Source organism: Botrytis deweyae, assembly GCF_014898535.1.
Source record: "Botrytis deweyae strain B1 chromosome Unknown BDEW_034, whole genome shotgun sequence".
In the NCBI taxonomy this organism is placed as follows: Eukaryota; Fungi; Ascomycota; class Leotiomycetes; order Helotiales; family Sclerotiniaceae; genus Botrytis; species Botrytis deweyae.
Genome location: NW_024066241.1, coordinates 146,120 through 161,053, shown reverse-complemented (window position 1 = coordinate 161,053; position 14,934 = coordinate 146,120). Strand labels below are relative to the sequence as shown.

The 14,934-nt window shown below is 38.8% G+C and overlaps 4 protein-coding genes across 4 annotated transcripts; 2 read left to right on the top strand and 2 right to left on the bottom strand.

The window, feature by feature from the left end:
* Nucleotides 1-2,812: 2,812 nt before the first annotated feature.
* Nucleotides 2,813-4,758, top strand: EAE98_010183 (uncharacterized protein; the record flags this gene model as incomplete). Its single annotated transcript, XM_038957804.1, has 3 exons — nt 2,813-2,941; nt 3,024-3,517; nt 3,753-4,758. The coding sequence occupies 3 exons, from the start codon at nt 2,813-2,815 to the stop codon at nt 4,756-4,758; spliced, it is 1,629 nt and encodes a 542-aa protein (XP_038805816.1).
* Nucleotides 4,759-4,998: 240 nt separating this feature from the next.
* EAE98_010182 (uncharacterized protein) lies at nt 4,999-7,989 on the bottom strand (the record flags this gene model as incomplete). Its single annotated transcript, XM_038957803.1, has 1 exon — nt 4,999-7,989. One exon carries the CDS (start codon nt 7,987-7,989, stop codon nt 4,999-5,001), a length of 2,991 nt encoding a protein of 996 aa, XP_038805815.1.
* Nucleotides 7,990-8,304: 315 nt separating this feature from the next.
* Nucleotides 8,305-8,716, top strand: EAE98_010181 (uncharacterized protein; the record flags this gene model as incomplete). Its single annotated transcript, XM_038957802.1, has 2 exons — nt 8,305-8,412; nt 8,504-8,716. The coding sequence occupies 2 exons, from the start codon at nt 8,305-8,307 to the stop codon at nt 8,714-8,716; spliced, it is 321 nt and encodes a 106-aa protein (XP_038805814.1).
* A 1,487-nt stretch (nt 8,717-10,203) lies between these two features.
* EAE98_010180 (uncharacterized protein) lies at nt 10,204-14,840 on the bottom strand (the record flags this gene model as incomplete). The annotated part of the gene is made up of 7 exons (XM_038957801.1): nt 10,204-10,881; nt 10,934-11,088; nt 11,140-11,852; nt 11,909-12,030; nt 12,077-14,462; nt 14,519-14,775; nt 14,838-14,840. 7 exons carry the CDS (start codon nt 14,838-14,840, stop codon nt 10,204-10,206), a joined length of 4,314 nt encoding a protein of 1,437 aa, XP_038805813.1.
* Nucleotides 14,841-14,934: the final 94 nt, after the last annotated feature.

Here is a 14,934-nt window from a genome sequence, read left to right as displayed (position 1 = left end):
TATTTTATAAATCTATAAGGTTTAGGTTTATATTAGTAAAGCTGTATTATAAGTGATTAGAAACTGGATATATTGAGGAAATTAAGAAAATTGATTATAATATTGATTTCAAAATAATTTTGCCAAAATCTGGTAAAATTATATTATTTCCTTTAAAAATAATAATTACGTATTTAATAAATTCAAAGGAATTTCTTTTAGATTTATCTAAAAATAATCAGATTTTATTTTGATATTTTTTTTATAAATAGTTATATTTCAGATTCGAGTTTATATATAAAATTACTATCTTGAATGTTTTATTATTAATTCTAAAGATTTTATTATATATAAAAAATCTAAAAAAAAAGAAATTAATAAATTAATAACTAAAAATATATTCGAGATTATATTACTTTGAATATTCCTTTTGGTATACATATTTTCAAATCGCAATTTATTGATAAGATTAAAAATAAAGAAATGGATACTAAATTCCACAAATCGAGATTAATCATTTAAGTATATAATAATACTAATAAAACATTTATATTGATATAATTTCCAATAATCCAATAATTATATTAATATATTTTAGTTTTATTAGCTGTGAGTACTCGAAAGATAGGTATAAGAGTGTATATTCAAAATATTACTTAGATATATATTCAATCTACTTTGACCTTGTATTGTACTTTTTATATCTATATTCTGAAAGAATGGATTTATTAATTAATATAATTTACTAATTATTAAATCATTATATAATATTTTTAAAATAGAAAACTATTAATTCCCAAATATATTGTATTTATTATTATAAAAGCTTAAGATATAGTAATTTATATATAATCCTTATCTATTATATATTAATAATAAAGAAACTAGATTATATTATAGGATTTCAAATAGATGATATACTTATTATTAGGGATATACATTTATATAAACTGAGAATAAACAATTCAAGCAAACTAGTTTTATAGTTAAGAATTATAAAGAACTTATTTAGAATTATCCATTAAAATTAATAATATTATTTTTAAATTTAAGGGTAATAATATTCATTTCAACCAAAAAAAGCAATATAATAATTATAGCTTATATTTACTGAATTTATGAATATATATAATATGTATAGTAAGGTTCGGGAAATATATTTCTATATATAAACAATATATTATATATAAGCCTATAAAGTATACATTATAATTTATATATTATCTAAAGTATCTTTTGATTTATTTATAATAATATAAATAATCTAATTCAGTAAGATAAATATTATAAGTATTAAATAAGTATATCAAATAGTAAAAGAAAATGTTTATTAGAGGGCTTAAATATATATTATTTAATCTAGATTTATTTAAGATTATTATTTTGCTGATATCTTTTTTATAACTAATAAGAATTATTTATTTAGAGTAGATTAATATAATTGTAATGATGATAAATATAATAATATTAATATTATGTATTAGTTATTTATTACAATATAAAAAAATTATAATATAATATTTTAATATATCGAATGATATAGTTAATTTAGAAATTCAATATTGAGTATAATAATCATTTTTATAATTAATATTATTTTGGTAAAAAGATTTTATTAATTTTGTATATTAATTTCAAGTTATTATATAATCTATTTATAAAACTAGAAATAATTAATGAAAAAAGACTAATAATTAATATTATAACATTATATCAATTCTATAAATAAAAAAAGATTATTGAAATAATCTGGATTAATAATTCAACTAATCCAATCAATATAATAATAAAAGGAAAGCTATATCAAGCTTTTACTAATCTAATTAATATAAATAAGATTGATATTAAGGTAATAAAGTAGATAGAATAGAATTAAGAAAAAGAATTGGTTTTACTAATAAAAGGTTAGGGACTTTAACTAACAAATAAAGGATATTTATAATTTCACGAATTTTTTTTTTTCTACTATTATATTTGAAATTATAAAAGAGAATTCCAAATATATAAATAAAGGAATTTATTTAAAGAAATTCATTTTAAAGGATTCATTTTAATATAAAAACAACTATATTAAGATTATTAAGCGAAAGCAAAAAAGACTAACTCTTTCAATAGTGCCTATATAAAACCTACTATTTCCCTCATTTAGCTAGCTTCTCAGATTGAATACAAATAGATATTTAGGGGCCTACATATAATGGGAACCACGTTTTCCGTATCTCTCTCAAACCAACACTTTTTCTCTAAATATAAATCTTCAATTCAAATATATATATTAATATTATATTAATAAATTTTATAATAAATAATCCCCTCTTATTATATAAATAAATCTTTAATATTATTTATTCTATATTTAACTTTAGTTGTGAATATATTTCGTTCCCTTTATAAATAAATAGAGAAGCGAAATTATACGATATTAATAGTAAAAAACACTTCTACTAAAATCCTTAAAGACTACTTTCATAGAGCCTTCAAATCCCTATGAAAAGCTACATTTCTCAGTACCTGATTTATGTTTTAACCTTAGGGCGATTGGATAACTATAAACGCGAATAGGAACTGTGCCGCATAATACATTAATCCACTTCACTCCACCCAACCGTGTATAAATCCAACTGTTGGTATGTCAAAAACAGCACATTTACCGCCGATGGACATTTACCAACTGATCAGACCAAATATCGGCTATACCAACCGTTTGTTGTTGGCACTTCATCATGAAATTACAGACTATAGCTCTAGTAGCCCCTAAAAGACATAGCAAGTTGATTGCACATGTTACTTTCCGACTCAAATTTGTAATAAAGTATATACAAAGTCTAACAGCATGGACGAACCATTAATAACCCAGCTACTCAGAGTGGCTGGTGCCATATTGGCTATACTTGTTACTACATTTGTAATAAAACTATATCGAGTGCGGAGTTTCATTCGAGGACTCCAGAAGCAAGGTCTTGTACGTTCTCAAAACCCATTTGGTGATCAACCACCAATCAGCTTTCCATTGAAAGCTAAAACATCAACTAACCGATCTCAAGCCTATGCCACCCCATCATTGGTTACTCGGACACATACCTCTCAGCGCAAGTATCATTGGCAGTCTCCCTCCATACGCCCACGGCGTCTACGTTGGAGACCAAATTCGCCAAAGATATCCCCATCTCGACAGCGCCTTCTACCTCGATAATTGGCCTCTCGCTGCCCCAATTCTCGTCGTGCTTAAGCCGGATATGTTGTACCAACTGACTCAAGCAAATCAAATCCCAAAAGACAAAGGCATTCGTGCATTCCTAAAGCCCTTGACCGGCGAATCTGATTTGGTTACTTTGGAAGGCGATACTTGGAAATACTGGAGAGCTATATTCAATCCTGGATTTAGTGCTGGTCATGTGTCAAGTCTGGTTCCAGGAATGATTGAAGAGATCAAGATATTCAAAGATCTGCTAAAGAAACATGCGAAAAGTGGTAAAATGATATTTCTCGAAGATGCCAGTTTGAACCTTACAATCGATATTATTGGTAGAGTTGCAATGTGAGTGAAGCCTCTTTTTATTCTGGCAGGGCTATCCTATATCGCCAACTAGCATACCTGATGTATGCTCTCAATCTCTGGAAGCAGTATAACGCCCAAACGGATTCATAAACTTAGACGTATTGAATGTCCTAGTTGAATTCAGAAATCGAAAGCTTCTGGTTATCGGAATACAATCCAGACTACCAAGAACGCCACTTTCCGAACATTGACTGATGCAAATACTCTTTACCAGGGACCACAGATTCTGCAGCCAAACTAGCTACAACGACATGACAGCAGCATTGCGAAGGCAACTGTTATGGTGCACGACAGGCATGAACATTAATCTTTTGGAATACATCAATATCTTTCGCCCTTTTGTGCACGCATACAATAGCTACCGAATGAACCGTTACTTGTCTCGAGAACTCGACAAACGCTATCGAAACATCAAAGGCACTGAGATACAGAAAAAAGACAAATCGATTGTGGATTTAGCGTTAAAAGCGTATCTCGCGGAGAATCCTTCAGCAACAGGTATCGATAAAAGTTTTCAGAATTTCGCCATGGCGCAAATAAAATTATTCATCTTTGCTGGCCATGACACCACCTCTGCTGGTGCAATCTTTACATATCATCTGCTCTCCCAACATCCAAATGCATTGGAAAAAGTCCGGGCAGAGCACACCGAAGTACTAGGGGCCAACATTGCGGATGCTGAGTCTGTTATTACTTCCAAGCCACAACTCTTGAACCAGCTTACTTATACCATTGCGGTTATCAAAGAGAGTCTCCGCATCTACCCCACTGTCGCCGCGCTTCGCGATGGACAATCTTATTTCTCTTTGATAGGGGACAATGGCCTTCGTTTCCCCACCGAGAGAACAATAGTCTGGGGCGATCATTATGCCACACATCATAATCCTGCCCACTGGCCGCGAGCCGAAGAGTTTCTTCCAGAACGATGGATCGTAGCCGAAGGCGACGAGCTCTATCCGCCCAAAAATGGATGGCGACCATTTGAGCGCGGTCCTCGGAATTGTATTGGCCAGGAAGTAGCCATGACGGAAATAAAACTCATGCTTGCATTGACCATTCGAGATTTTGATTTCAAGGATGCTTACGAGGAGTATGATGACATGAAGGGCAACCCAAAGGGTTTGAATGTAAATGGTCAAAGAGCATACATGATGCTTCGGGGAGGCGGCCATCCGGCAGATCATTATCCATGCAAGGTAGCTTTCGCAAAGCAAAAGTAATCCGGCTGGAGGGAATAAATTGCATTATTGGACCGATCAGGATATCCTGCGATTTGACAATTTTGCAAGTAATAGTGGTATAAAACGAGGTTATGACCCTCTCAACTTATGGGTATCTATATGAAGACAAAAATCAAGATTGAAGAGTAACAACTCATAATCCCAAACTTTGGGTGATATCAAATTCTATGAAAGATGATTGATGGTCAGGCTAAACCCAATGTGCTATGTGCTATGGTATCATGTCCTACTCCGATTCGCCAACTTCTTGTCTCCCATCTCCTCTATCTCTTTCTTCTTATGATAATGTGGTGCAAGCTCATACAACCAATTTGCTTTGATGGGAATGCAACTGCGCATGTACTCCTTTGTAGTTTGTACAAGTTCATGATAAACAACTAACTTGATAGGAGGATCATTTGCCATCAATACTGACGAAGGATGTATGTACACTGTAGTATTTCTCTTGACCGTCCGATAACTATCTCCATCCCGTTGTAATCGTGCTGCATTAGCGAAAAATCCGGCCGTAATCGCTTTCTGAATAGGCTCCAGATTTGACGCTCCGCAACTAGCGATCGTAACTTCCACGCGTTCACAAAGCTTTGCAAGTTGATCTCGAACATCTCTAGCTCGAGTGAGGGAACGTTGCTGAAGAAAGTTCTCTTTTGCCCAGATAGTACTGAAATCATTGTCCACCCATTGATTCCAAATGTTCAAATAGGTGAGGTGGTCCCCTCCTTCTTTGATCGTGAAACGCGCTCTAGCACTATCTGCGTGCACTCTCTGTTCTCCTTTGGGACGGAAAAATAGTGCCGAACTTTCACCTAACATTGCCATGATGCTCAATACTTCGTCAGAGCATGCCAGTTGGTCTGAAGCAATGATGGACTTCGCAACTTGAGGATCTGTTGGGAATTCGGCCATTTGTCTCCCAATTTTGGTTAGTTCTCCACGGTTGTTTAATGCAGACAACGCGTACAGTTGATTGAGGGCACCAATTAGGGTTTCTGTTGGTGGAGGGTCCATAAAGTCAAAGGTCAAGAGATCGTTAATTCCAAGTGACTTAAGCAGTAGAACTGTACCATTCAGGTTTGTTCGCTGAATTTCAGGAGTAGTACTTTCTTCCATTTCATTCATAAACGCCCATTTTGTGTACAAGCGAAAGCACTTTCCGGGTCCTACACGACCAGCACGACCACTTCTTTGATTTGCAGACGCTCGTGAACATGCTACTGTAACCAACTTCGACATTCCAGTCGCTGGGTTATAGATATTCTCCTTTACAAACCCTGGATCGATAACATAAACAATGCCGTCAATGGTCAAACTCGTCTCTGCAATATTGGTTGCCAAAACAACTTTTCGTGCTCCTTTAGGTGTTGGTTCGAAAATTTTGGTTTGGAGATCGGTTGGAAGATTTGCGTAAATAGGACAAATAACGAGCTCAGGCACTCTCGAACCCAATTTCTTTGAGATATCACTTATTCGTTCTTCCGCTGCCTCAATCTCATCTTGACCTGTTAAAAATATCAGCACATCACCACTTGGTTGAGAGGTATGTATCTGAAAAAGTGTAGTAATGGCAGCAGCAAGATAATTAGCTTCTGGCTGTGGGGTATTATAAATTTCGACTGGATAACTACGTCCTTTGACATTGAAGATAGGAGCGCCATCGAAGAAGTCTGAGAAAGCCTGTGCATTAATTGTCGCGGAAGCAATCAGAAGTTTAATTGTTGGCCTCTCTTTGGCAAGATCCTTGAGCAAAGCTAGAAGTATGTCGGTATGCACAGTCCGTTCGTGAGCTTCATCAATCATAATCACCTGATACTCGTCTAGAGAAGGTGTAATCATGACCTCTTTCAAAAGATGACCATCCGTCATATATTTGATGAGAGTTTTATCACTTGTACAATCTTCAAAACGGATAGCGTAACCGACTTCATTTCCGATCTTGCATCCCATTTCCTCTGACACACGTTGAGCAACGGACATAGCTGCCACTCTCCTAGGTTGGGTAACTCCAATTTTCATACCATCTTTAGTATACCCTGCTTCATGGAGATACTGTGGTAACTGAGTAGTTTTACCAGATCCTGTCTCACCAACAAGGATAATGGTTTGGAACTGATCAAGAGCAGCCAAAAATTCGTCCTTATAAGCATAGATTGGAAGATTTTTCCTCGTCTCCTCAATTGTCTTCGCTTTCTGCTCGGCAGCCTTCAATTGTTCACCTAAAAATCTTGCTTCTTTATCCATGCCTTGTCCCGGTAATTTCGAATCCATGATCCACTTGATCCCTTGCTCCTCGTCCAAAATGTAATCATATTCGCCCTGGTCGACTCGTTCGGTGCTTTGAATCTGGTTTCTGGCGAGTTTTTCTTGTTGCCTATCCCATTCTTCATGCTCGGAAACAAATTTCTCCTGACCATATTCATCTCTTTCGACGTAGCGTTTGTATAGTGCATCTTGTTTCTTCTTTTGATCGAGCTTTCCTTTCTCTGTGATATAATCGTCTGGCATAGCGTAGCCATCTCGGTGATCATCAATTCTTGATCTTTCGTCGGCAAGTCGAAGAAGCTCTCTATTCTTGGCAAACTCTGCTTTCTCCTTCTTTGATAAATTGGAATAAGGGTCATTAAGCTCCCTCGTTTCGTCCTCAACCTGTCTCCTCAGCAAAGCAAGACGCTCCGCTTCACGCTTCTTCAAATATTCTTGCCTCGACCTTTCCCTGAGATCTGGCATTGCAGCACGTCTTGCAGCAGCATCGTCGGCCAATGCTCTTCTCTGTGCCATGATAGGGTCGGATCTATCCTCGAGTATTGTCTTCGATTTGTCGGAATTCTTCGACAAAAGTCTCTGCGCGAAAGCATCTTTCTCTGCTTGATCTCTCCTTCGTTCTTTTTCTGAATCCGAGATATCGTCGTCTGAATGTACTGTTTTAACCCGTTTCGAGGCAGGCTCCTGAAATTCTGGTTCGTCCTCGGAAATATATTCTTCGTCGCCCCATCGTCCCTCATAATCATCATTCGCCTTATTTCGGATGGTTTTTGAGCGCTGCTCTGTATCTCTACGCGGGGACCTCTCTCGACGAGGTGACTTTTCTCGGTGTCTGTCGCGCCGCGAGGAGCTTTCGCGGTGTGACTTTTTCTCCTTCCTCTTTGCTACCACTTTTGCTGGACCTATTTCCTCTTCCTCCATAGGAAGAAGCGCGTACTTTTTAGAAGCCATGCTATTTCAATGTATTTGAGATCTCTTGATAAATAAAAGCGGTTTGAATCAAGTGAGACGGGCGACTTTCGTATGCTTTCGTCGACTATTGAATAACATTATAATAAAAGTCGCAGCCTCGCGACATGCACGATGTGATTGCTTGTAGCTCAAATAAGTGGGACGCAAAGACAGCCGATAATTACCCGACCATTCAATATGGCATTTTTGAACCTCACTTCAATGATCGAATTTGATGCCATGTGACGGAATGGGATGAACAACAATTGAAACTAAAACAAGTGAAGCGGAAAAGAAGGAAAAATACTGGGCAAAATGAACCGCACTTCGATGAGTCTCTTGAGGAGCTCAAAATACCTGGCAAGGAATGGCGCATCCATATCGCAACGACGATTTGCATCCTCAGAAACTCCTTCACCTACTGTAAGCCGTCCGATTATTCTCAGTAGATGCATATTTTCAGTTCACATACTTTTGCCAATTTGATTCTACGTTAGAGCTAATACCTACCAAGCGCACCTTCTACAAAACTTTCACTCGCCCTATCGCAAAAACTCTCCTGATGGCAACTTTCATATATCAATTGACCTATTGGGGCTGGGTGAAATTGGAGAAAGATGAATTGAAAGCAGGCAAACGTAGGGAAATAAAGGAACTCGAGGAGGAATTGGAGAAAATTAGCGGAGGCGCTATCAAGGGCGAAGATGTGAAAGTCAAAGGTATCTAAGGCGAGATGGTAATACCTATGCGCGGGGACGAAGCACACAATCACATAGTCACTTGAAGAACTATGCAGAGTAAAAATGAGGATGGAGGACTCTTGCGACCAAATAAAGTCGCTCTCATGATCTGGTGATGGTGGCTACTAGTCTCGAATATTCAGTCGCTGTCGCTGTACCGCGACGGCTTTCAGATGAGGTATCGTTTGCGACATACCCACCAGGTTCATGCTCGATTTTGTGCAAATCGAAATTGGAACATAGATAAACATTTTCTTTGTGCGCGGCCTTCCTGGAAACCGGTTGACTATCATTACGAAGAAATGAGCTCCAAAATATGAACACGACAAATATACCAAATTATGATAACCATCGACGTGCCTGCTTGCTCAAATTGCATCTTGATGTTTTGCCGGGGACGTTTTGCGCTTCGTACCGTGCATGATGTTGAAGTCTCATCGAAGTCGATCATAAGTCAGTCATTGAACATTGTATTAAAATTCACCAAAAGTTTCATGCGACGATTCTTTCATCACTTCCCTACTATTATCATCTACACCTCCGACTCAAAAGTTTAGCAAAAAATTGTATCAAGTGTAGCAAACACACTTTCTCTTCTCTGTAATGAAATTTCTACTTACTTTGTCTAACCCCAATGGCTCAGGACTGCCTCCTCTTTTTAAATAAATGTATTGAACCAATGATGTAATGTGAAGGAAGGAGTGGGCATTGATATGAGTAAAGAAATTGGGTAGGGAAGGAAAGCAATCGAGTTACGTCTCACGATTCATAGATATCACATTGATGACAGCACGTGGTCACCGCATCTTGCCCGAATAATCTTTTTTTTTCTATATAATTGTCAGCAGAAACTCAGAACGGGGACTTGCCAAGAGAGCCAGAGAAGAGAGAGTATGTTTGCTTGTTTTGATGCGGGTCAGGGCTTGTGCGGTTATTTGTTTGAGAGATTGGGTACGGCAGTGAATCAATGGTGAATTGGTGGATGGACGAGAAGTGCGTAGTTGGGAAGCGAATAATTTTTGGACGGGGGCGGTGAAGTCGGGGTGAAGTGATTTGTATGTACGAATGAGCGACGGACAGAAAGTTTGGCTCATTAGAGTACGAGGTTATGATCTTTCGATTGATAAACAAAGATTGTTTATATGCCATTCATGACATCCCGAGCTTCGCATGAAACTAATAAGCTTCCTTCACCAAAGATAGCGTTGCATACCTAGTAGTGCATTTATCGATGTTTATATTTACAATGATACCACATATCTATACCATTGAGAGTTGTGTAGAAGCAAGAGTAGTATATGACGTAGCTAAATTTAAGATGTGAAGAATTAAGTGGAAATAGTTTTGAACAATCGTATTACACTTTTCCAAAAAATGGTATCTATCTAGCCGTCTATCACTTTGGCATATGTGGAATATCACAATATCAACCAACTCCCACTTATTTTTTGTATAAACCTTAACCGTGTTCGATTTAAGCACCCTTCCATTTTCCGAATCGAGCCCAATCTCTATACAAAGTTCCCCAAACTGCTCTAGCACTGGAATCCAGCCCATCAACCACAGCCTTGCGACCTTCCATATCTGTACATCCAAATATTGCATACAGCCCAGGTGTCATAACAGTTCTAACCTCTGACTTCATTGTCATTTCGAGGTTGAATTTTATGTATGTCTGAAGTATGATGTGCATATGCTGGCCGGCGATCTTTTTGGCTTTGGCGACAGCAGATGTGAGATTATTCACGGATGAATGAGAAATGGAATTAGGTGTAGGGTCGCAGATCAGGGTGAGAAGACGAGTAAAAGATTCGGCAGCTATTGGGGAGAGAGTATTCGAGGAAGATGAAGTGATACCTGGTTGAAAATGTGGGAGCCAGGGAGGCGGGGTAAATGCCTGAAGAAGTCTCTTAGAGGTGTGCGAGTGAGCTGTAAAGAGGCAGCGGAGAAGAGGTTGTAGAACTTGGATGACAGAATGAAGATGGCCCTCAAGACGGAAGCGGTGGTTAGTAAGAACGACCTTCATTAACGTACACAGACGAATGAAGATATTGCTCGCTTGTGAAGTGGGAAGAGAAGGTCCTTTGCTAGAGCATATTATCGCAACTATTGCAAGAGTACGATCAATAGACCATTGGGAGAGAGCACGACGCTACAGATTTATTAGCTACATCTGGGGAAGGTGGTGGAATGAAGATTCTTACTTTTGTTTTCAACATCATCTCCATAATTTCCCCTAGCAAAGCAAATACTCGATATGAATTGGTCTTGATAATCTGCGAGCAAAACAGCTCGTATGCTAGACAAAGATCCATTGATCCTTGGGAATTATTTGCATCAACAGGCTCGTGTCCGATATCTATGAAGTGTCAGCTATAATCTGCAGGAAGTGAAAGCACAGTAGACATACTATCGCAGGCGCAAATAACATATTTGACAGCTACCAACTTGTCCAGTTGAGTCAAACCAATCAGTTCTTCGCCCACTAAACGCTGAACCAGCTGTAATTTTTCCGCGTTGTCCATTTCTGAGATAATTGTCTCCATCTTTTTCTTTATGCCAGCCCTACCGGCAGATGTATTAATAAAAGCCTCTAAAGACATATGCAGGATTCCATCTTCGTTGCTCGACGCATGAGTAGCAAAGAATTCCGGCAACAGTTGGCGTACATCATCCACTTCTGGTTTTCCTTCATTCAGCTTGGCAATATATAGTTGACCTTCTGTTGCGAGAGGTTCAATCTCTGATGATTCCACGCCCAGAGATTCCAGAGCCTGAAGAATAACAACAACTGACAATGAGCCATCTTTATGATTCCCAACCTCATCTATCTTAGGTTTCTTTTTCAGTCGCCTTTGCAGTTGAACGAGGAGAAATTCTCTGAAGGATGTGCAATGGTTAGTCAAATCTTGGTTGCTGACAATAGCTAGATCATTAAGTTGCTTCGATTTAGTTGTAAGAACAGTAAGTAATGAGTGTGATGTGGAAATGAAAGGCAAAGTCTTCTCGCCCTTGGTCTTCTTCTCGTCGCCAGTAAATTTCGAGAGTTTATCTTGGAAACAACTTATGGCATCTAAGATGTAATTGCGATTTTGAGACTGATCCAAGTTACTAGTCACATGTCTAATAAAGATCAGTAAAGAAATAGCCGGTATGATATCAGCATGGATGATACGTACGACAAAGTCAACTTAACAAGCTCTCTCAGTGTAATAAGAGTTTCCAATCGCTTAGGCATCTCCTCGAACCCGACTTTCTTGATTAATTTCTCAATCTCTTCGAAATCCTTGTATTTCATGCCCTTGTATTGAATTAGCAACGTCTAAAATTTTGCTGATTCTACTAACTGTGTGAAATGTAGGGCGATGCATGATCTTCAGTTTCAATGCTAGCACAGCGGGATAACACTCAGGGGACTGTGCCAAGATATCTGTTGACCAACTCTGCATAATCCGTTCTCTGTACTTCTTGCTCATCACTTCCAATGGAAGTCTTGTTAGAGATTCGATGACAGCATAATTACATGTAAGAGTAGCAGTGAGAGGATTTTCTTCTTGAGTTTGACAGCTCAGTAGGACATCGATAAATCGACTTATGATGCTAGAATGGTTGAGTACACAATCTTGACGCAAAACTCCGAACCACAAAGAGGCGAATGCTTCATAATTCCATACATGCTCAGTTGTAGCGTCCTTAGTCAAAGAAGCTATCCAGAGGATATTTCTTAACAGCAAATCGAATGCATTGTCTTGTAACTTTATGCCAAGTTCTAGAACACGGGGATATTCTTGAAAGAGGCAACTGTAAAATGACCATGCAGTCCATTGGGCGCCTCGTGATAATGTGTTGAGGCGAATAGGCCACTTTTCAGTATTTGTCACTTTTTGATCAATCAAAGCACCAATAGAAGGACCTAGTTGTTCAAGACAACGCAAAACCACTGGTGATGAAAGACTTTCCAATTTAGTTCCAACTTCGGCCGCATTCCATGCTGAGCATGCACATCGAAAGATTTCCAAATTATCCAATCCTTTCTGACCGAAAGTATGGGCCGAAAATATGGTAAAAGGGCTCGCTTGCTGCTCCCATAATTCAGCAATTTCTTCCAGATGAAGAGGTTGCATCCAATTGAAGGATCGAGTCAAAACCCTCCAAGCTCGCCAGCTATATCTGTCATTCAATTTGCCAAGATTCCCGTTATCAAAGGTGACATGGTACAAACGTGTTCCGATGATATCTACGACATCTTCTCTGGAAATTGAATTCGCAATAGCTTCAAGAATGGTAACAACAGCGTTAGGTTGGTTTACGATCTCGATGGCTAGCCAATCAACTAAATGTACTATTTGTTGAACAGTTAAGGAACTTTCCAAAAGCTTAGAAAGCTCGATCTGTAGGGCTTCATCCTCCCAAGCACAAAAGGTATCCGCCGGGAACATTGCATCTTCATTTCGTGTTTGCTCAAAATTAACAAGCTGAGAGTACCAGTGGCGCACAAATCCAGAGAGATCACGAGCTTTGGCAAATTCATCCATCAAAGGAACGACAATCTCGGATACAATATGTCGAGATTGATCGGGCCATGTAGATTCGAAATAGACGTTAGTAACTCGCTCCAATACATCGTTCAATAGATTCGTGTCGCTATCGGCGATGAGGAAGACATTGGCATCGAGTTTCATCACTGTTTCTAGAAGGTACCAATCCGTGCTTCCCTCAGGTATAACATACTCCGCCGTTAAACTTTTGAGTTCTGGGAGGCCGAGATCCACTTCGTGTTGAATGGAGCGCTGAAGTATTTCGCGAATGGCAGAATTATGCGCTGCTGTTTTAGTTGGGGGCATGGCAGCTTTTAATGTTGTGAATACTGTCTGAAGCCAGGCATTATCTGATGGTCGTCTTCGGCGGTCTCCATTAGACTGCAAAGACCGAATCGCAATGTCAAAAAGAATAGGCGCATTTGCGACATCTTGCAGAACTAGGACTCTCGTCAAACTCTGTAACAACGTAGAATCTTGCTTTTCTCCGGCGCTCGCTTTTGAAGGAATGATGATATTTCGAGCAATCAATTTCTCCAAAATATCCTTCCAATCCTGTGTGGCTGAATCTACCTTCGTCACTTTTAACAACGCTAGTAAGGGTTCTGAGCAGTGAAGAGAAAATTGCATAAGATCTTCAGTTCCTGCCACGCGGTAGTCCCAGATGTCGACAAATGGGGACATCAATTGGGACGATATAACCAGACCAGCTCTTTGACTTAAAACCATCTGGCAAAGAGACATCCAGGAACCTAGAACCATGGCGGACGCTTCAGGCGTGGTTCGTACGACCGCTCGCATATACTCCGTGGTAAAGGCTGGACTTCTGCCATTCCCTGCTGTTCTTTGGGAGGAAGAGACTTTGGTAGATCGAACGATACTATTGATAGCAGCGTGAATCGCCATAACTAAAGCTCGAAGGCCCTTGGCAGGACCATGATACGTATGGGTGACTAGTTCCCCGGTCCGTTTGCGCTTCTTCGAGATAATCGATGTTTCCCCTGAGTCCGACCCTGAAGGTGAATCATTGTGTGCCTCTATGCTAGATTCGTCAATGTCGCTGATCTCTTGTGCTTCCTGTAATGTCTGTTGTAGGGTTACGATAAACTTTTTTTCGGTGAGCATGCGTGCAGTATTCGCTAGCGGAATCGCATTCAACAATAAACGGAACAGGTGCCATGATGACGGCGTGGTTCTAGGGGAGCATTATAAGCTTATGATCTTCAATCCAAAATGTAATAAGCAATATACCTGGCAGTTTTATCCTTGGGAGACTGCAATTTCTTCAAAAGCCACCGTAGAAGCCATTCCTCTCTTCCATGAAACGAGCCTGCCGCACACTTCTTCTTGAAGACTTTCTCTTCGTATTTTTGATTATCCAGAACAGTAGCGACCTTATCCAAATCAATATCAACAAATTTTCCAGCTTCACGAATTTGTTCCTCGAACGGTGCCGATGCTTTCTCCAGCCCAGCAAGCTTTTCTTGCGCAATTCGAGATTTTGAATCCTATGCAATTATTAGAACAAGTCTCAATATCAAGATACCTATGCGACCACAAAATCACTTACCATTATTCAAAACTCTCATTGACAATTTGAATTGGTCAAATTCCCCTCCCTCGTCAATAGCTGAACTTTTTTTTGGAAGCCGTTAAATCAAAAGCTG